Source organism: Callorhinus ursinus, unplaced genomic scaffold, assembly GCF_003265705.2.
Source record: "Callorhinus ursinus isolate GAN/ISIS: 27379988/994484 unplaced genomic scaffold, GSC_fseal_2.0 scaffold10, whole genome shotgun sequence".
Taxonomy (NCBI): domain Eukaryota; kingdom Metazoa; phylum Chordata; class Mammalia; order Carnivora; family Otariidae; genus Callorhinus; species Callorhinus ursinus.
This window is the reverse complement of record NW_027397072.1, coordinates 19,697,014-19,718,564: the sequence shown is the minus strand read 5'-3', so window position 1 is coordinate 19,718,564 and position 21,551 is coordinate 19,697,014. Positions and strand designations below refer to the sequence as shown.

The window sequence follows — 21,551 nt, the reverse complement described above, 5'->3', positions numbered from 1 at the left end:
GCAGAATCGCTGTCGCCAAAGAACGAAATTTGTGACGGGTGGGGACGCAGAGAGTTAGTTACAGCGTGGAGAGATTCGTGCTGTGGAATGAACGAGTAAACTGTACCTTGAGTGCCTCTTCACGCCAGATCCTTCACCTCCACCCGAAAGAGTTCCAGGAATTTGGAAAGATACCTGTGTAGGAGATAACATTTGCTTGAAGAATGAATGGAACTCTAATTTTTCCCTCTCTTTTTCTCCCATTTTTCCCTGCATTGTTCTAAAAATTCACGTGAAAACAGATTCTGACCAATGGTACTGGAATATGGGCACGGGGAGAAAACCTCAGCAGAGGCAGCCAGAGTGGGCCCTAGAGTGTTCTTCCTCCATTCCCCTCCCGCCCCCCGCCCCCACTCTCCCATGTGGGTAGGTCAGACTTCAGGTTATCAGCATCGCTAAAGGAGTACTGGCTGTTTTGTTCAAGAAAGATGATAGTCAACTGTACTATGAGGGTCAGCATCTGAAATTCCCCATGGCCTGCTTCACGGCGTGACCCAGAGTCTCCCAGGTGTCTAAAGACTAGTGAGGCACTAGATCCTTGGACTATGGCCATGGGGAGGCACTCTTGGGGTAAGTGTAGAACAGGGGTTTGTAACTCGGACAGGACCCTGGAGCGGCTTCAGTTGAATGCACAATATCTTGTATAAGGTTAAGAACATTTTTGTATCACATTTTAAAGAAGTCCTCAACACCTTCTCACCCCCTGACCCCTTTCCTCCTCCCCAAAAAAGTTAAGAAACCGTGTTGACTCTAGGGATCCTGTACTCTTTCTTAGACTAAGAGAATCGAGGAGAAGTGGGGGAAGATTCCACCCTTAAGGGAGAGTTAAAGCGTGGCTGATTTACTGTAGATGGAGTTTCACAGAAACTACTACTCCCAGAGATCTGTGCGGCAAATCCCGAGCTTATTGGTCAGGGGGAAGGACCCTCCCCTAACGTGACACAAGCAAAAGCCAATAAGCAGAGGACATTGTGGGCCTTGCCCGCTACCGCTCACCTATCAGAGGCCTGAGAGCCGATGCTTCCGGTATTCGCCCTGGGCTCCGGATTCCGCGGCACCCGGGAGACTTACTTTCTGTGGGCAGTGTTACCAAAGGTATTTTGTCTTTGCTGCTGCCCAGCCTAGCTGGTGTTGGGAGGCTGTCGGTGGGCCAGGAGGGAGGTGGAGAGACCGGCACTTGTTGGGGAGTGGCGAGGAGACCCAGGATGGGGAGAATGGAGTAGGAGGTACGCGTGCGAAGGACTGGCGGCTGAGGACGAGCGAGGGGTGGGTTTAAACGTTTGAATATGTTCCATGTGACTCATTAGTGACACTTGTGGGAATATATCCTAAGGAAGCCATCCGAAATGAAGAACATGCTTTATGCGTAAAGACCTTTATCACAGCCTTATTTATAATAAGGTAAAGTTGGCTTTAAAACCTTAAAATCAGGGGCGCCTGGGTGGCTCAGTCGTTAAGCGTCTGCCTTCGGCTCGGGTTATGTTGGGATCGAGCCCCGCATCGGGCTCCCTGCTCGGCGGGAAGCCTGCTTCTCCCTCTCCCACTCCCCCGGCTTGTGTCCCCTCTCTCACTGTGCCTCTCTCTGTCAAAAAAATAAAATCTTAAAAAAAATAAAACCTTAAAATCAGGCGTCTCAACAGCGAGGAAAAATTATGCGACTTAGTGAATATTAAGTGGCTTCTAAAAATAATCTATAAAACTTAAATGGCACGGAAAAACGGTAATATATAATAAGTGAAAAAATTGTGATACGAAATTATACAGTATGATTGAAAAAAAAAAATTTAACCAAAACTACATAGAAAAAAGCCCAGAGGGATGTAATCATATTTTTTTTTCCTTTGGATGAATGGCTTTTCATGAATTTACCTTTTTACCTTTCTTGTGTGTTAATTAAAAAAAGTGTAAAGAACTTGAAATTATTTTATAGTGGAAACACAATAAACAGAAAAACAAATTGGGGGTTGTGTAGCTCTGTTTAAACCTACTAGGACGTGGTCCGGTTCGCCTAAGCCGAGTTGTCTTTAAAGAAGATTAAAACCAGAATTCAGTGGCCACAGGCTGAGCACCAGGTCTTGGTTCTGACCATCTCTCCCCTGAACTAAAGAAACAGTGAGCTTTTCTTTCCCTGAAACTCCCTGAAATCTTAGTCTGAGGGTTTAGAGGCCAAGTATACAGTTAACTTCAGGCAGAATTTAAATATTTTTAAAAATACAAAATAATTGGGGAACGCCTGAAGGCTGTTTCAACCTTTGTCATCTTGGCTCTGATATTTCACAGCCAGGCTGTCCACTGCTTTGGCTTTAACTACCTCCATTGTGCCATTGTGCCAGTGACTCCCAGATCCTTAACTTCTGACTGCCCAAGGTACATTGCTACTCTATAGACATCTTAGATGAAGCAGATCTAATACAAAATTTATCACACACTGCACACCCTTCCTACCTTTGAAGCACACTCTGCCCTATAGATCTCTGATTAATGGTTCAACAATTTCCCCGAGCAAAAAATGTGCGTGTTGTCCTTAATTCTCCTTTCTTCTTCACCGCTCATATCCTACCTGATATCATTATCTATTCCATCTGCCTTAGAAATCTCTCTCTTTTTTTTTTAAAGATTCTATTTTTGACAGAGAGAGAGCACAAGCAGGGGGAACAGCAGAGAGAGAGGGAGAAGCTGACTCCCTGCTGAGCAGGGAGCCCGATGCGGGGCTCGATCCCAGGACCCTGAGATCATGACCCGAGCCGAAGGCAGACGCTTAACTGTCTGAGCCACCCAGGCGCCCCTGCCTTAGAAATATCTCTTGAGGGGTGCCTGGGTGGCTCAGTCGGTGAAGTGGCTTCCTTCCGCTCTGGTCATGATCCCAGGATTCTGGGATCAAGTCCCGAATTGGGCTCCTTGCTCGGTGGGGAGCCTCCTCCTCCCTCTCCTGTCTGTCTCTCTCTCTGTCAGATAAATCTTTAAAAAAAAAAAGAAACAAATATCTCTTAAATCAGGCTCTCCCTTCTTTCTTTACTAAAGTGGCTACAAACTTGGCTCTCTTTCTCACTGTGACATTCAGACTATTTCGTGTCCCCTTATTAAACTTATCAGTCTTCTTTCTCAGGTCCATCCTGCACATTATCACATGAATGTGTGCTAGTTCCTCCTAATTCCTCAGCAAGCCCTTTATGATCAGGGAGGTAAGGTTGGAAAGGTATATTGATCTCAGAAAATAGAAGGCTTGAAATACCTTGCTAAGACATTTTGAAAGAACTTTTTTAATATACATAGACTGTAGAGACAAAGTATTTGAGCAGAAGAACAAAATGACTATAGCTGTGATTTTTTTAAAGAGATGATTCTGCCCTGGCGCATCTGGGTGGCTCAGTCAGTTGAGCATCTAACTCACGGTTTCAGCTCAGGTCATGATCTCATGGGTCCTGGGATCAAGCCCCTACGTGGGACTCTGTGTTCAGCGGGAGTCTGCTTGAAGATTCTCTCCCTCTGCCCCTCCCATCACTCTCCCTCGTGCTCTCTCTTTCTCTTTCAAATAAATAAATCTTAAAAAATAAAAAAGATGATTCTGCCCAATCTCTTAGAGCATCCAGGCTCTGTGGGAAGGAAGAGACTGGCATCCAGAGGATTTCTCCTTTATCTGCCCTACTAAAAAGGGAGAGGTGATTAAGACCTAAACTAGCAATGGAGTACAAAGGTTTGGAACCAATTTTTGTAATTTGTATTAGATTTTTTAGAAAAATATGGCAAATTTGTTCTTGTTACTAAAATGAAAATACTAAAATTAATTCTTCTAAAAATCTCAGTAACATAAACATGTTTGTCTTTCTCTTATTCACAGATCCTTACCCTGTGCTACCCCTGGCCATACGTACCCTCAATAACATTTGACTGACTTGGGTGGCCTAAAACATACCATATAAATTGCCTTTGATCTAATTTGCCCGTTAGGAATTTTCTCTGCCCAGGAAAATGTATCATGCATTATTTATCAATAAAAGTCTTTAAAAGCGCATAAGTAGGTATTAGAGGAAAACATATATCATATAAGATCAGTGGGTTAGAGATGGCAGTTTTCTTCATTAGTAACAACAGGGGACTTATTCCTCCATTTAGCAAGCCACTGCAGACCCACTTAATCTGACATCATGTGGAAGCATAATTGACCGTTCCTTCTTAGTAAAAGACTCTACAAGCAAGGACAAGGCTGGCAAAGAGGTGTGAGAAATAAGTTGCAGATAAGTTAAAAGCAAATCACCAGGCAGTTTGGTAGAGAATACATTTTTTTTAAAGGTTTATTTATTTATTTGAGAGAGGGCATGAGTGGGAGGACAGAGGAGAGGGAGAGAGAATCGCAAGCCGACTCCCTGTTGAGCGCAGAGTCTGACACGGGGCTGGATCTCATGACCCCGAGATCACCACCAGAGCCTAAGCCAAGAGTTGGACACTGAACCATCTGTGCCACTCAGGCACCGAGTAGAGACTACATTTCTGTGGATTTAGGGTCCAAAGGCGATTTCTCAAGTTCTTTGACACGTGCTACCTCAGTAAAACAGGGTTGAAAAGTATCCATTGGGTGTATTGACATCGATAGCACTGGTGAGTTGGTGAAAGCTATTTCAAAAAGGTGCTAATAGGGTCAATTTGGAGCGGTTAAGAAGAGAGTGGTGAGAAGGTGCTTGGCTGGTTTTGTTGGTGGAGTGTTCCACTCTTTTTTTTTTTTAAAGATTTTATTTATTTATATGAGAGATAAAGAGCACGAGAAGGAAGAGGGTCAGAGGGAGAAGCAGACTCCCTGCTGAGCAGGGAGCCCGATGTGGGACTCGATCCCGGGACTCCAGGATCATGACCTGAGCCGAAGGCAGTTGCTTAACCAACTGAGCCACCCAGGCGCCCTGGGTGTAGAGATTCCTTAAAAAAAAAAAAAGTGGTGCAAGTTCAGACAATTCTTTGGTAACTAGTAAGATTGAATGTTACTCTAAAGATGTTTATTAATCATTGTATTATTTTGTAAATTGCCTATTGATATCCTTTGGCCATTTTAAAATTCAGGTGTTTGGTTCAAAAGAGCTTTTTTTTTTTTCTTTTAAGATTTTATTTATTTATTTGAGAAAGCAGAAGCAGAAGGAACAGCAGAGGGAGAGGGAGAAGCAGGCTACCCGCTGAGCAGGGAGCCTGATGCGGGGCTGGATTCCAGGACCCTGGGATCATGACCTGAGCTGAAGGTAGTTGCTTAACAGACTGAGCCACCCAGGCGTCCCAGAGCTCTTTATGAAGTATTTTTTACATTTAAATCTTTATTTCCTTCTTTCAATCACAAAAAGTCTATTTGAATACATCCTTATTATAAAAGTATTTTCAAAAACAGAAATAAGAGAGTCCCATCTTATCTCTTACATCACCCCACTCCATTTTAGTTATCTATCTTGAACAGTTTTGGTGTGTATCATTCCCGATTTTTGTTTGCATCTTTATCTAAATATATACAAATACCCATGTTTGGTTTTTTTTTTTTCCTTCTAAAGGAAGAATATAGATGAAAGAAAACTATTTGAAAACCTTACAAAGGAGATTCTTTTAAGAAATGTTGGATCCTGAATTGCAATAAAAACGATCACTCTGTCAAATAACAGTGTGTTTTGGAATTAGATTTTGGCATTTAATTTTATAAGATTTTATTTTTTTATTTTTTAATTAATTAATTTATTTATTTATTTATTTGACAGAGAGGGACACAGCGAGAGCGGGAACACAAGCAGGGTGAGTGGGAGAGGGAGAAGCAGGCTTCCCGCCGAGCAGGGAGCCCGACGTGGGGCTCAACCCCAGGACCCCGCGACCATGACCTGAGCCGAAGGCAGATGCCCAACGACTGAGCCACCCAGGTGCCCCTAATTTTATAAGATTTTAATCTTTATGCACATTTATGATATTATATACAGTTGTATAATGTATTTACAAAAAGGATTTGGGGCATCCATCTACTGTATTGATCAACTCCATGATGAGTTGATTCATTTCAGGCTGTAAGTGCATCTTGCATATTTTATTGGCTCTTCCCAATTCATCATAGCATCATGGCAGGGCTACACCCAAAACTTGTGATTACAGTAACTTAGACACAGGATTAGTAGTCGGAGTGCACATTTTTTGTTTACTTGATTCCTGTCAGTGTCTTGAAACTTTGAACCAAGAACTGCTACCATGAGCATTGCTAGTATTTTGCCTAAATTGCTGATTTTTAGTATCTTGTTTGTGATCAGGGAAGTTTGAACTAGGGGTGCCCTAATTCAAAAATACATTTTGGGTGCATAAATGGCCAATTGTAAAAACTAGTATTCCACAGAGGCAATCATAAAATGAACCTGTGAGACAAAAGAAAAATCTGAAATTTCATTCCTATTAGTAAAAATTCATTATTAAAACATTATTTAAAAAAAACAACAGGGCGCCTGGGTGGCTCGGTTGGTTAAGCGACTGCTTTCGGCTCAGGTCATGATCCTGGAGTCCCGGGATCGAGTCCCACATCGGGCTCCCTGCTCAGCGGGGAGTCTGCTTCTCCCTCTGACCCTCTTCCCTCTCATGCTATCTCATTCTCTCTCTCTCTCAAATAAATAAATAAAATCTTAAAAAAAAAAACATAGTGATCATTACATTCGTTTGAGCTTATTTTACAAGAAAAATAATTTCTCAGCAATGCTGGTGTTCCTGGATTGTACTTGTGGTCACCAAGCTACACACTTTCAGTGCTAAAAAGCCACTTCCTTTCAGCTGCAAGGTATTTTGGGTACCTCATTTTTATTTAACACTTTTTCCTTCGTTCTTTTTCATTATTATGTCTGGACCGAAAATGATTTATCAGGAATTTTGGAGATTTTCCACCTCATGAAAACTGGTGACGAGTTCACTGTCTGCCTTTAATTCATTCTCACAACTTGTGAATAATTCCCAGTTAGGATGTTTATGTAAATGACCCATAGCTAAATAGAATTTAAAGACTAAAAGTTAGGGGTTTCTGGCTGGCTCAGTGGGTAGAGCTTGTGACTCTTGATCTTGGGGTTATGAGCTCAAGCCCCTCATCAGGTATAGAGATTACTTTTAAAAATCTTTTAAAAAAAGGGGGAGGTGCCTGGGCAGTAAGTGTCTATCTTCGGCTCAGGTCATGATCCCAGGGTTCTGGGTTCGAGCCCCAAATCTGGCTCCATGCTCAGCAGGAAGCCTGCTTCTCCCTCTCCCAGTCCCCCAGCTTGTGTTCCCTCTCTCACTGTCTCTCTTCAAATAAATAAACAAAATCTTTTTTAAAAAATCTTAAAAAAAAAAAAAAGACAACTTAAGGGTGCCTGGGTGGCTCAGTTGGTTAAGCGCGACTGCCTTCGGCTCAGGTCATGATCCTGGAGTCCCAGGATCGAGTCCCACACCGGGCTCCCTGCTCAGCGGGGGGTCTGCTTCTCCCTCTGACCCTCTTCCCTCTCGTGCTTTCTCTCATTCTCTCTCCCAAATAAATAAATAAAATCTTAAAAAAAAACTTAAAAGTTAAACAGTTTTTAAATATTTTTGTTTAATGAATACTAACATAATGAACAATTTTACCAAGATTAGAATTAGAATTAATTTGTATCACTGTGCTTTATACTTTTATTTAAATTTCATAAACATCGGGGTACCTGCGTGACTCAGTTGGTTAAGTGTCTGACTCTTGATTTCAGCTCAGGTGCTGATGTCATGGGTCATGGGATAGAGCCCTGTGTTGGGCTCTGCCTTCAGCAGAGAGTCTGCTTGAGGTTCTCTCTCTCTCTCCCTCTCCCTCTGTCCCTCCCCCCACTCATGTGCTCTCTCTGTAAGTGAATAAATCTAAAAAAAATAAATAAATTTCATAAACATCTGTTGATAAAATACAATGTTGGGCGCCTGGGTGGCTCAGTGGGTTAAGCAACTGCCTTCGGCTCAGGTCATGATCCTGGAGTCCCGGGATCGAGTCCCGCATCGGGCTTCCTGCTCAGCGGGGAGTCTGCTTCTCCCTCTGACCCTCTTCCCTCTCGTGCTTTCTAGCTCTCATTCTCTCTCTCTCTCAAATAAATAAATAAAATCTTTTAAAAAAATACATTTTTCTTTAAGTTACCTAATGTACTCTTTTTTAATATTTGTATTATGCTAGTCTATTTCTCAGTAAGTCAACTGTGTGAAAGTTCTTGTTTTTGTCCTAAAACTAATCTGTCACAGTCATTTATTATTGCAACATTTTATTCCTGCAGCCAATATATACACACTCAGTGATATCAAGTTGAGATATATATATCAATCAACTCACTGGTAGAATTTTGAAATAGGATGTACCTGAGGCAGTTTTTTGCCTTTTGAATAAAGAATGCTTGTCATGTTTGTCTATATTTGAAAATGAATACTTATCATTTAGATAACTTAGAATATCCAGCTTATTCTCATTACTGCCTTATTCTAATCTGACCTCATTATCTTAGATATGTGTGGACACACTGTTAGGGATGCTAGCATTAGGCTGTTCAGTTTTCCAAAGGCTGAAATCCAAGCCAAATAGTAGATTTTGGCTGAATACTAAGGCAAAGCCAACTTTGGTGCATCTGAACTTGAAGTTCACTAAAGCAACAGTAAGCCAGGTTCTGTGCATAAGATGATTCAAGGAAAAATTTTCATACTGTGACACTGATATAGACTCTACATTATAATAATCACCAGAAATAAAGATGTTTCTCCGCCCCTGGAACTACCCCAGGAAGGAAACATTTGATTGTTGCAAAATCCTACATTAGTTTTATAGAATGTTAAAATTATATCATAAAGGGGCGTCTGAGTGGCTCAGTTGTTAAGTATCTGTCTTCGGCTCAGGTCATGGTCCCAGGGTCCTGGGATCGAGCCCCACATCAGGCTCCCTGCTCAGTGGGAAGCCTGCTTCTCCCTCTCCCACTCCCCCTGCTTGTGTTCCCTCTCTCGCTGTGTCTCTCTGTGTCAAATAAATAAATAAAACCTTAAAAAAATTATATAAATATATTTGATTGTCCTCATGATTTCAATGACAGTATGAGTTCTTTAAGAACTGGGACTATGAGTTCTTTAAGATCTGGGAACTTGTGCTAATATGTATGGTTGCTTAACCATTCTTTTTTTTAAATCACAAAAAATGAGCAATGCTAGTGTATGGCTGCATTGGGACTATATGGCCCTGTAGGGGAGGGAAATATCTCTTAATATATATCCCCCATCGTTTTAGTTGTTATTGAAGAGCCTGGATTATTTAACAGACTTAGAAAGAATGTCCAAATACAGTTCAAAGAGGTTTACTGACAGTATCATAAGAGCCTGAAGCAACAAACAAAAATGTGATCACAACACAACCCCTGGCAATACCATGACCCAATTGGAAACGCCTTTTAGGATATAATGGATACAGAGCAGTCCATCTGAAAGTACTTGCCAGCACTTAATGAAATGTGCTAGGAACTGACAGGCAAAGAAGTTAAGTCTGGTTTCTACTCTCAAGGACTTAGTGTGTGAGTTGTGAAATTTGAGGTAGCGCATGAAAGAGGGACTGGTAATTGCAGGTAATAAACTGAAGATGTCACACGAGTGCTTTAGACTATAAGGGCTATAGGCGTTAAGAGGAGGAAAGTATCAGCTTTAGCAGGATGATTAAGGAAGACCTCTTGGAGGAGATGGTATTTAAGCTGGGCCTTCACTTCACCTGTCATTTATTATGTGTTTTGAATGGGCCGGCCACTGTAACTTGTGAAGATGAATAAACAGAAGTAAGACTGGACGGATAGGTAGGTCCACACTGGGCAGGGGTTTGAATGCCCAACTGAGGAATTCAGACTTTATCCTATAGGCCAGTGCTGTCCAGCAGAATTTTCCTCACTGATGGAAATGTTCTGTTCTGCCCTGTACAATATGAGAGCCACTAGCCACATGTAACTGTGGACCATTTTAAAAAGGGCTAGTGTGACTGAGCAACTGGATTTTTTAAAATTTTAATTAAATTTACAAAACACACATGGTTCGTAGCTACTGTATTGAACAGTGCAGCTCTAGGCAGTAGGTAACGTCTGCCAGTTTTTTTTTTTAATACCTGCCAATTTTTAAGCTGATAAATGATATACTTAAAAGGACATTTTAAGATTGGTTTTGCACAAGATGGACTGAAGAAAGCCAGAGGTGGGGAAACCAAGTAGGAGGAGATTATTGCAGTCATCTAGGTTAGAGGTGCCAGTGATTGATTCAGGATGGTGCCAGTGGGAATGACTGGATTCAGAAACAGTTCTAAGAATTGATAAGATTTGACGACTGAGAGTATAGGAGAGCAGTCAAATGGAGGCCCGAGTTTTTAGCCTGAATGAATATTGAGAATGGTGATAACCATTAAGGAGTTGCTGTTGAGAGCAAAAACACCATTTTTTTTCTTGTATGCACACCTGGTTTGAAATGAGTGTGGTCAGGGCTAACATCAGCCATAATGTGAAGCCTAACAGACGAATAGCACTGCAGCTCAGCAAGGAAGCCAGGAGAAGAGATGGAGGCCTGACAGTAATAAACAGATGATAAAAACACGAGAGTAGGTGACATTGGAAGGAAAGAAAAGGGAAAACAGTCGTGAGAACTGAGTACCAAACTTTTGGACTCTATCCACATCTAAATAAAAATTGAAAAGCTGAATTCCCACCTACAGGGGAATCATTGGATACAATATGGCATGCCTTGTAGCTACTTAAAAGATTGAGGGAGCTCTATTTTTATTGACTTGGAAAGGTACCCATGATTTAAAATAAATTAGTGAATAATATGTAACATATGATCCTTGTGGTAATTGTCATTTTTTTGAAAACCCCTTCCCTAATCTGGGGGCAGCTGCCCTTTGTGTGAGTCTTGGTGGGAGGCAGAGCCGCATCACCCTGTCACAGAAGCCTTTGTGGGGAAACCCTCTCTCCAACCTGGCAGCTAGAGCAGGGCATGGAAGCTAGGCTTAGCCAGTGGGGAGGTTTCCCTCTGGACCCCCATTCGTCATCTTAAGCAATTGCCATCAAAGAAGGGGCAGTGAAGTTAGATTCTCACGCACTAATGTGTCGGGGAGAGAGTGATGGCCATGGTTTATTCTGCCTAGCCCCACTTGGTTCCTGCTTGTTTTCAGAGCCTGGTTCTTGAGGCTTCTTTTTTTGCTTAAATTAGCCAGAGTGGTTTCTGTTGTTAGTACCCAGGAACTTTGACTTATACCCTCACTTTTTGTTTAAAAGGAAAACAAATTGGGGCACCTGGTTGGCTCAGTTGGGTGGACATCTGCCTTTGGCTTGGGTCATGACCAGGTCCTGGGATCTACCCCTGCATCCGGTACCCTGCTCAGTGGGGGCGTCTGCTTCTCCCTCTGACCCTCCCCCCTGCTCATGCTCTTGCTCACTCTATCTCTCTCAAATGAATAAATAAAAAAATCTTTAAGGGCACCTGGGTGGCTCAGATGGTTAAGCGTCTGCCTTCGGCTCAGGTCGTGATCCCAGAGTCCTGGGATCGAGCCCCACCTCGGGCTCCTTGCTCAGCAGGGAGCCTGCTTCTCCCTCTGCCTGCCACTCCCCTTGCTTGTGCTCGCTCGCTCTCTCTGACAAATAAATAAAATCTTCAAAAAAATTTTATTTCCTCAATTCAAGAGCCAATCAAAGTTTATATATTGCATTTGCTTGTTATGGCTCAGTAGTGTCTTTTAATCTGTCACATTCCTTCGTCCTTGTATCCCCTTGAAAATATTGACCTGTGAAAAGCCTAAGCCAATTGTCTTGTAAAATGTCCTACATTTTGGATTTGTCTAATTATATTCTCCTGGTAAATCTTTCCTTTTTACTGATTTCAGACAACCTGTATCCAAAAGGATGGAGTTAGGAAAAGGAAGACTTCTCAGGACGGGGCTGAATGCGTTGTATCAGGCAATACACCCAGTTCATGGCCTTGTCTGGACTGATGGGCGTCAGGTAGTCCTGACTGATTTACAGCTTCACAGTGGAGAGGCCAGGTTTGGGGATTCCAAGGTCATTGGACAGTTTGAACATGTGTACGGAGTGTCCTGGGCCCCCCCCGCTGTGGCTGACGTGCCCGCTCTGCTCGCCGTCCAGCACAAGAAGCATGTTGCCTTGTGGCAGCTGTGTCCCAGCACTACGGAGACAAGCAGATGGCTGATGTCGCAGACCTGTGAGATTAGAGAATCACTTCCTGTCCTTCCCCAGGGCTGTGTGTGGCATCCAAAGAGTCCTGTCCTGGCTGTGTTGACGGCACAGGATGTGTCCGTCCTCCCAAGTGTCTATGGTGACGGTCCCCGGGTGAAAGCAGACGTCAATACCAGGGGCCTCATTCACTGTGCCTGTTGGACCCAGGATGGCCGGAGGCTGGTGGTGGCAGTTGGCAGCAGCCTGCATTCCTATATTTGGGACAGTGCTCAGAAGACTCTTCGCAGGTGCTCCTTCTACCCAGTGTTTGCTGTGGATAGCTACGTGCGCTCCATCGGAGCCACCGCAGACTCACAGGTCGCTGTAGCGACTGAGCTTCCACTAGATAAGATTTGTGGCTTAAATGCATCCGAAACTTTTGACGTTCCTCCTGGTGGGGAAGACACTCGTCTGTGTGCCTCACCGGTTACTGATGAAGGACCCACCGGGGATCAGGGGGCGGTTGCTTCTGAAACACACTTTGAAACCTCAGTTTCTCCCATTTCTTCTTCCTTTTCAGATCCTCTGGATCTAACTCATATACATTCCAGTACCGCCAAATCGGAGGGTAGTTCTCTTATTTGTCTAAGAAAAAAGGACTACTTGACAGGAACCGGCCTGGATTCTTCACATCTGGTCCTTGTGACCTTTGAGAAAGAGGTCACCCAGACCAGAAAAGTCACCATTCCCGGGATTCTGGCTCCCGATCTAATAGCATTAAATCCTAAAGCACAGGTGGTGGCGGTGGCTTCCAATACATACCATGTCATTTTTATCTATTCTGTCATTCCATCATGTGTGCCAAATATCCGGCAGATTCAGTTAGAGAGAAGTGAAAAGCCAAAAGGCATATGCTTCTTGACAGATAAGTTATTATTGATTTTGGTAGGAAGACAAAAATCCACTGATTCAGCATTTCTTCCTTCTTCAAAGACTGATCAGTATATCATTCGTTTGATTGTTAGAGAAGTAACATTGGAAGAAGAATCTCCAGTAACAGCAAGTGAAAACCAGAGTGGAGTCTCTACTCTCAGTATTCTATTAAATAAAACAGATAGAAAAAAGCTAATTGAAAGTCTTTCCCCAGACTTTTGTCACCCAAACAGAGGGCTCTTAACAGCTAACGGCAGTGGGCAAAGCGGGAGGCCTGGAAAAACCCTTATTAAAGAAATCAAAAGTCCTCCCACCAGTGTCTGTGAGGGCCCCATCGCCCTTGACGCTCTAGATGGTGAGCCTGTTAACCGCTCGGTAACGCTGCCCAGATCCAGCGGCACACCCCACCACACCCTAACTCCCGAACCTCCTGATTGGCCTCCAAGCAAGAATTTACAAAGGGAAAAGGAAATTTCCCGGCTATCTAAGGAAATGGAAATTTTATCTAGGACCCTGACTGAAGTGCAGCGACGTCTCTCTGAACTCACAGACGTTCTGCAAAAGGAGAAGTTCTCTCCTGGGTACCCACTCTCTCAGGACCCGCCCTATGTGCACGTCGCTTATCAGGTAACTTCTCCTTTGAGGAGCTGCCCCTATACGTGAAAGCTCCTGCAGCCAGTGGGTACTGACAAGAAAAACTCATTGATGAGCAAGATGGTGTTGTAGCTGAACTTCATGAGCAGGGCGTGTTACGTTACAGGCAAGTTGTTCTACCTCTCTAGGTTGGCTGCCAGCCAGATGGGCACGCATACCGGCGTACGCTGGGATTGTGTCACCTGTATGGTGTAAAATATGAATGACTGTACTCATCCTGGCAATTTATATTTAAAAGAAAAAAAAATTCTCCTTATTGTGCTCTTTCACTGTGGGAAACTTTTCCGTATGCATCGCAGAGAGAAAGGTTAGGTCGATTTAGAAAGATTTAATGCGTGTGCAAATATATCATATTACATGAATGGGATCATAGCTGATCTGTTTTTATCATGAACATTTTCATTCCCCATTGAATGTGGCCCTGCCCCCTGCCATAACTCACTTTAATTCACGGCTTAACGTGGCTCCCTCCATTATTTTAGTTCATTCTCCTATAATCTTACACACTTCTTTGTATACATAGGTCTGTAGATGTGGGGGTGGTGGTGTGTCATTGTTTTACAAAAATGGGGTCATAGGGTGCACTCTCTGTGCTGAGAGCACATCGTTTATGTAGCTGGGCCCCTGGTGGACATGCACGTTGCCTTTAGCTCTTCACTTCTCTTCAGTCGCTCCCAGTCCTGCTGTAGTGGTATGGTACCCTTATGTGTAGCTGTTTGTATTCCTACTTTTATTTCTGTTGGGTTGGTTCCCAGAAGTGGAAGTGCTAATTTGAAGAGTATATATAGACATATATGTTTCTACTTTTCACAGAGTTGCCAGATTGCCTCCCAAAGATTTTTTACTTAATGCATCGTCACATACCCCTTCTCAACCTATGAGACTGTCTTTTCCTCACAGCCCCACCAGTCTGATAAGTGTGAAATGCTTTTCACTTTTATTCATTTGTATTTCCTTTACTATTAGTGAATTTGAGTATGTCTTCATGGTTTTTGGTCAATTGAATATGAATTGCCTATTGCTCATTTTTTTCCTATTGAGTTATCAGTTTATAAGAGGTTTTTGTATATTATAGAAATTAATAGGGGCATCTGGGTGGCTCAGTAGTTGAGCGTCTGCCTTTGGCTCAGGTCATGATCTCAGGGTCCTGGGATCAAGCCCCGCATCAGGCTCCCTGCTCATCAGGGGATCTGCTTCTCCCTCCCCCTGCTCTTGTGCTCTTGCTTGCTTTCTCTCTCTCTCTCTCCCTCTCAAATAAATAAACATAAAATCTTAAAAAAAAAATACTACTGTTTGACCAACTCAGGATGTCGGGTTTTTGTTTTGTTTTGTTTTGTTTTACAAGAGAACAAATCTACACCTTTATTTACTTTTCATTAAATTTAAATCCTTGAGGGGTACAGCATCACACGGATTCTGTGGCCAATGGCTTTAGCAGGAAGGTTGCTTCGGAATTTGGCACGAACCATGCCACTGTTTCCATGAGCATGAGTTACTTTTCCCCAGATTACTCTGGTTTTGTTTAGTTTGCCACCAGGAGTCACTGTGTTGTTCTTTGCTTTGTACACATAAGCACATCTCTTGCCTAGATAGAATTCTGTTTCATCTCGAGCATAAACACCTTGGATTTTAAGAAGAGCTGTATGCTCCCTCTGGTTCCGGAGACCCCGCTTATAGCCAGCAAAAATGGCCTTGGACCACAGCCTTCCAGACATTATTTGGCGTTATAGGAGTCCTGTTCCCAGCAGGCCTCCACAGACTCCCAAGATGGCCAGGATGTAGGTTTTTAAATGAACCAAAGAATAGTTTAAAACTGAATTAAAATTTTTTTATTGTGAAAAATTTCAAACATATATTCTTTATTATGAAAAATTGTAAACATAAAGACTACATAATGAAATCCTTTTAATATCTGTCATCTGGATTTAATAGTTATTAACATTTTGCCATAATTGCTTTTTTTTTTAATTCCTAAAATATTTTAAGTAGGAATGTCATGGTATTTAACCCATAAATATTTTGAGATCTAATCCTTTTGTTGTGTTAAATAATGTAGCCAAACCTCCTTATTTACAACTGGTCTAGTTTTTTTTTCCTTTTAAAAATTTTATTTATTTATTTGAGAGAGAGAGAGCACTAGCAGGGCCAGGAGCAGAGGGAGAGGGAGAAGCAGACTCCCCGTTGAGCAAGGAGCCCATGTGGAGCTCGGTCCCAGGACCTTGGGATCACAACCCGAGCCGAAGGCAGATGCCCAACTGACCGAGCCACCCAGGCACCCCACAGCTGGATTAGTTATAATGATAGTAAATAGGATTCTAAAAAACTACTAACACATTCTGTTCTTAAGAAATGTTAACTCTGTTGCTTCTGCAATCAGTTTAACAACTTTTATTTTTATATTTGAAGAAATCTTATTATGTAGGTCCTGTTGTTGAAAAAAGAGCCATACTCCTCTGCAATGGCAAACTAAGGCTCAGTACAGTCCAGCAGACTTTCGGCCTCTCTCTTGTCGAAATGCTCCACGGTAGGTAGAATTCAAGAAATTGGTTCTACCCCACGCTCCCTCCTTCTACCATCTATTTTGTAACTTTCATTGATAATAAAGGTGAAGTATACAAACCATTCAGTGATTCACGAGAAAGTTAACAAGAATTGTTCATTGCCTACTGTATACACAAGTCTATCATAGGTACCAAAACACATGGGAAATACGGGTTCCGCCCTTGAGGAACTTACAGCCTAGCTGGAAGACCTAAATGTACACAGGAAAAAACTGGAAGAGTTACAAAGCAATATATAACAGCTGCAAAGGAATGACATTAAAACCTCATATATACCTGTTGCACGAAACATAAAGATCATAGCATTGCAGAATATTTCTTAAAGGAGTTGGTCATTTTAATATGCAGCAAACATGGGATGAGAAGGGTATCCCTAAATGCCAGCGAACTGAGCTGTGCCCACTCTTCAAATGCACAGCATGGTGGGTTTTTTATGCCTCATTCTTCTAATGGTAGCCACCACGTTGAACATGAAATCTGTTTCTAGCACCAGCATTTTCTTGTTTTGACACATGCATTTGTGATATGATTTCATAATTGTCATCTGTCCTGGGTGGAGTTACTGTTCCATTCCGGGTGTACCATATTTTACTTCACCATATTTTCTTTGACCTTCCAGTGGTTTCCAGTTTCAGCAGCATACATAGCACTGATAAAAACCTCTCTGCATATTTTACATGTTGTTCCTGGAAAGTATAGATTTTTCAGAGGTGAAATTACAGCGTCAAAGGTGAGGCACAGTAGATTTGAAAGAACCAGAGAAGGTCCAGGCATGTGTTAAGGCCACTGGCCCTGGGTTACTGCAGAACAAACCATTCAGGATTATCTGGACCATTCTAGTCTAGCAGTAGTCAGCTAAGCGTCCTTAGGTGTCTAGAGGTTGGTAATGACCTAAAGAGTAAAGCTTCCTCCAGAGAGTAGCTGTTCCCACCTTCACATAGTTTCTGGAGAAACTGCTTAAGAGCGAGTAGAGAGGGACACTCCATACGCAACCCCTAACACATGTGCACTATATACACAATCATATACATAGCACTGAGTGATAAGTGCCCCGCCTGGGTAAAGATGGATGTCCCCTAGCTATGCCTACGTCATCAATGCCGTCAATACCCGCTCCTGCCATATAACGTCACCCTCAGTAGTACTCAGTCCTTCCGTCTCCCCAGTTGTCTGCACGGTCTTACAATGATCAGTTCAGTATTATCAACTACTCTATTCTTACCCTCAAAAAAAATATTTATCTTCTTTTTCTTCATAGAATAAGATGAGAGATCCTAAATTTCCTATGTGTTTATTTCACTTTGCAGACTCGCACTGGATCCTTCTCTGTGCTGATAGCGAAGGCTTCATCCCGTTAACATTCACGGCCACCCAGGAAATAACCATCAGAGATGGCAGCGCAAATGTCTTCACGGACTCTGTCTCAGAGTCTTAATCCTGCTCCTTCTCTTGAAGTCTTGAGAGACCTGACTGTCGAGAGCGTAGACGCCACCGGCTGATCTATCCATTTAGGCAGTATGGCCTGATACCCTTTCAGATGAGGTCATTCAGACAATATCTCTTTTCCACCGTGGACTCTCCTCGGCTGGGGTTTGCACAGTCGCTCAGAGGTGAAGCACCTGCTGTGGTTGGCTTGGCCGCTTTTCCTCCTTGTCTCCCTCCCCACCCCACCCCACCCCTCGCCGCCCTGGGCTGCAGCCCCCTGCTTTCCGGCAGAGCTCAGTCTTTGTTAGATGGCTCAAAAAGTGGTTGTTTACATATTCATGACTGTGGTTTTGTCTAAGGGCAGAATTCCCAGAACAAAACAGTATTCTGGTGCCATATGGATTGTGTTTTATGGTTTCTCTGAGGCTTTCTGTCCCTTACCCCAAACTGTTAAAGCTGTCTTAGAAGCACTTAAAAGGTACTTCAGCATTGTTATAGACCATTTCCTTGGCTTAGAGTTGAGAGTAAGAGGTACTGGAGAACATATGCTCTGACATATCCTTCTTACCCCAAACCAGCAGGAAGGAATCAGCAAAGCTCAAAAGAAGACAAAAAATCAATTGATTTCTGTCCCCAGGGCAGAACAGGAAGTAGTTCTGATGTTGGCTGGACCTGCCAGGATTTAAACCTAACTCTCTTGCTTCCTTAAAAAATTCTGGCCAACTAAGGTCCGAAAAACTAGCCCTGGGCAAATAGCAAATGTCAAGTGCTTTGACCCCTCTGGACCCCACTGGAGCATGTGCTTATGTTAATAGTGTGATGCCAAGCCCAGTTGATGTCTAAGGCATGATGGCGTGCTGTGGCTACTCCTGATTTTCTCCCTGAAATGCCTTTTTTCTTTTTTTCTTTTTCCAGTTTTGGGATCATAAAAATGTCCTATTTTTCTCCCAGTAGTCACCTCCCTTAGTTGAATTGTCACTTTCATTTTGATGTTTCTCTTTTCCCTCCATTCAAGTCTTAGAGACCAGCAAAGAGTCTCTGAGAGAAAGTAGTTCAGAAAATTGGAGATTTCACTGAATCCGAGGTAGGTAAAAAGTACCAGCTTATTATAATTAACGGGCTGAAGTGCCAACTTAGTAGAGTGGAAAGAGCCCTGAATGCAACTTCAGATGGACACACCACTTCTCAAACAGGATCATAAATTTCAGTGACGGCAGCCTGACAAATTGATGAGTGTGTGGCTGGTCAGGGCACATCTGCAGATAAATTGTTTTAGCCAGAGAGGTTCCATTAGCACATATGCATCTTTTCCCCCTTTCCTTGAAAATTATCTGGAAGGAAAGGTTTCGTGCCCTTGGGGACTCCTGTCTCTCTGTTACCGTTTATGAAGATGGAGCTGGGATAGGAAAGAGGCGAGGGCCCATTTTGTGGTTCAAATGCATTAGGCGGCTGCTAGAATAATGGAAGTGGAGGCTGCTGGTCTGTCATCAGGTGCCTGAGAGCCGTCGCCGAGGACAGCCTGGGGCCTGGCTCCATTTGCAGAGGAAGTGTCTGGGCGGGATGAAAGCACACTATTAGGAAGCCTGGGGGGCCTGGGGACCCTGTAGTAAGATCAGGGCAGGTGCGTCAAGGTACAGGTTATAACCACCGTTTCCCTGGTCAGAGTCCTGTGAATGAGTCCATAAAGTCCCTAAAGCTTGGTGTGGCTGTTATGAATGTTTTGATGGTATTTTCTCTGTGATTATCGCTGGTATAAAGAGAAGTTCTTGATTTTATGTTTGTGGACATTGTATTTCTTCTGGTGGACAGTCTGGCACATAAATTATGTATTTCTTTACAACAAATCTGATTCCATGACAACTCTCCTACGAAAGAACGTTTCCTTGGCCCCTGCTATTATTATAGTCATTGGAGCAATAGAAGTTAATGCAGTATTTGCTGGCTTTGGATACAGGGACAGAAGAGCTATAATCTTTTAATTATTGTTTAATGTTCTGTTGAGAATATTTTGCATAAGGAAAGACGTTCTTTACAAATCCCATTTGGTGCCCAAATTTTTCTAAATTTCATATGGGTATTTATTATTTGATACACACAATACATATAAAGCATAGGAAGGCTTAGTTAAAAAAATTTTTTTTATTTATTAGAGAGAGAGCACAAGCAGGGGGAGTAGCGGAGGGAGAGGGAGAAGCAGGCTCCCTGCTGAGCAGGGAGCTGGACACAGGGCTCAATCCCAGGACCCCAGGATCATGACCTGAGCTGGAGGCAGCCGCTTAACCAACTGAGCCACCCAGGTGCCCCAGGAAGGCTTAATAACAAAATGAGCCACCGACCACCTAACTTAAGAATCAGAACGTTACTAGAAACCATTCTGGATCCTTCTCTATAGAGATAACTGCACCCCGGAGGTAACTGATCTCTTGATTGTTGTAATGATCATTCTTTCCTTTCTTTTTTTACCACAACCACCTATACACATTGGCCTAAAGAACATAGTGTTCATTTCCCCTTGTTTTTGAGCTTTATACAATGGTGTTATATTGTATATAGTCCTCTGCAGCTTAATGTTTTTCACTCACTATTATTTCTAAGAATCCATGCTCGTTAGGTGTTTGTTCTATTATTTTCACTGTTTTGAGTTACCATAATATTTCCTGCTGTGTACATTTGCGCCGGTCCCTGGTTTTATTTTTGCAATTATAAACAATATTGCCTTGAATATTCTTGTTAAGTATGTCCTGATGCAAGTATTGGAGAAGTCTCACTAGGGTCTTTTTTTTTTTTTTTTAAGATTTTATTTATTTTGAGAGTAAGGGAGCCCCGTGTGAGCGAGGGAGGTTGCAGAGGGAGGGAGAGAATCTCAAGCAGACTCCATGCTGAGCGCGGAGCCCCATGCAGGGAGGAACTCAGTCTCACAACTGTGAGATCCTGACCTGAGCCAAAATCAAGAGTCAGATGCTTAACTGACTGAGCCACCTATGCCCCCTCTCTGGGGTCTTTGACATAGATATGGAATTGCTGGAGCACAAAGGGTGTGTAAATTCAAATTATTTTCCCAGGTGGTCACATCAGTCTTCACTCCCAGCAGCGATGTATCAGAGCTCCTATTCTACATGTTCAAGACTTCTTAACTTAGGACAATGGGGTAGTTTTAAATTGTTTCTCATTGTGATCCTAATTTTTACTTCCAGACCACCAATGAAATTGAGCATCTTTCATCTGTTTACTGGCCATTTGAGTTTTCTCTTTTGCAAAACCCCTGCTTGTTTCTTTTGCCCCAGTTTCTATCGGGTTGTCTTTTTCTTCTCGAGTAGTAGGGATTCTTTTTATATTCTAGATGTTGTTACTATGTGTGGCTAATATCTTCACCCAGTTTGTGTCTTGTCTTTTCTCTTTACGGTGTGTTTTGTTGAACAAACTGTTCATTTTAAGGAAGTCACACTTATCTATCTTTCCTTTTATGAAAGGTTTGCCTTTCACATTTCTTTTTTTTTTTTTAAGATTTTATTTATTTGACAGAGAGAGACACAGCAAGAGAGGGAACACAAGCAGGGGGAGTGGGAGAGGGAGAAGCAGGCTTCCCGCCGAGCAGGGAGCCCGACGTGGGGCTCGATCCCAGGACCCTGGGATCATGACCTGAGCCGAAGGCAGACGCTTAACGACTGAGCCACCCAGGAGCCCCTCACATTTATTTCTTTAATCAACATTTTGTTGGGTACTTGAGGGGGACCCTCTGAGTTTTCTCTCTGTAGATCACTCCCATTCAATATTCTGTCCTGCAAACTCTAGC

At 42.8% G+C, this 21,551-nt stretch overlaps 1 protein-coding gene and 1 pseudogene across 4 annotated transcripts; one reads left to right on the top strand and one right to left on the bottom strand.

Moving 5' to 3' along the window:
- Positions 1-1,043: 1,043 nt before the first annotated feature.
- Positions 1,044-19,533, top strand: WDCP (WD repeat and coiled coil containing). Of its 4 annotated transcripts, none has more exons than XR_012379641.1 (4): positions 1,044-1,134; positions 11,897-13,745; positions 14,586-14,689; positions 16,179-16,296. XR_012379641.1 is itself a non-coding variant. In XM_025867810.2 (4 exons), the coding sequence occupies exons 2-4, from the start codon at positions 11,916-11,918 to the stop codon at positions 17,766-17,768; spliced, it is 2,076 nt and encodes a 691-aa protein (XP_025723595.1). In that variant the 5' UTR covers positions 1,045-1,134; positions 11,897-11,915; the 3' UTR covers positions 17,769-19,533. The 4 variants fall into 4 exon arrangements, 3 of the variants coding, with proteins under 3 accessions (XP_025723595.1, XP_025723596.1, XP_025723597.1); XM_025867810.2 differs by lacking the exon at positions 14,586-14,689 and adding an exon at positions 17,641-19,533 and having other exon boundaries at positions 1,045-1,134; XM_025867811.1 differs by lacking the exons at positions 1,044-1,134; positions 14,586-14,689 and adding exons at positions 1,141-1,265; positions 17,641-19,533.
- LOC112820812 (large ribosomal subunit protein eL33 pseudogene) lies at positions 15,130-15,538 on the bottom strand (annotated as a pseudogene).
- Positions 19,534-21,551: the final 2,018 nt, after the last annotated feature.

Bases quoted from the DNA above. Each gene is read 5' to 3' on its own strand.
- WDCP (XM_025867810.2), top strand. From the start codon at position 11,916: ATGGAGTTAGGAAAAGGAAGACTTCTCAGGACGGGGCTGAATGCGTTG. The intron at 13,746-16,178 runs GTAACTTCTCCT...TTATATTTGAAG, and splicing joins ATGTGCACGTCGCTTATCAG to AAATCTTATTATGTAGGTCC. The intron at 16,297-17,640 runs GTAGGTAGAATT...TTCACTTTGCAG, and splicing joins TCTTGTCGAAATGCTCCACG to ACTCGCACTGGATCCTTCTC.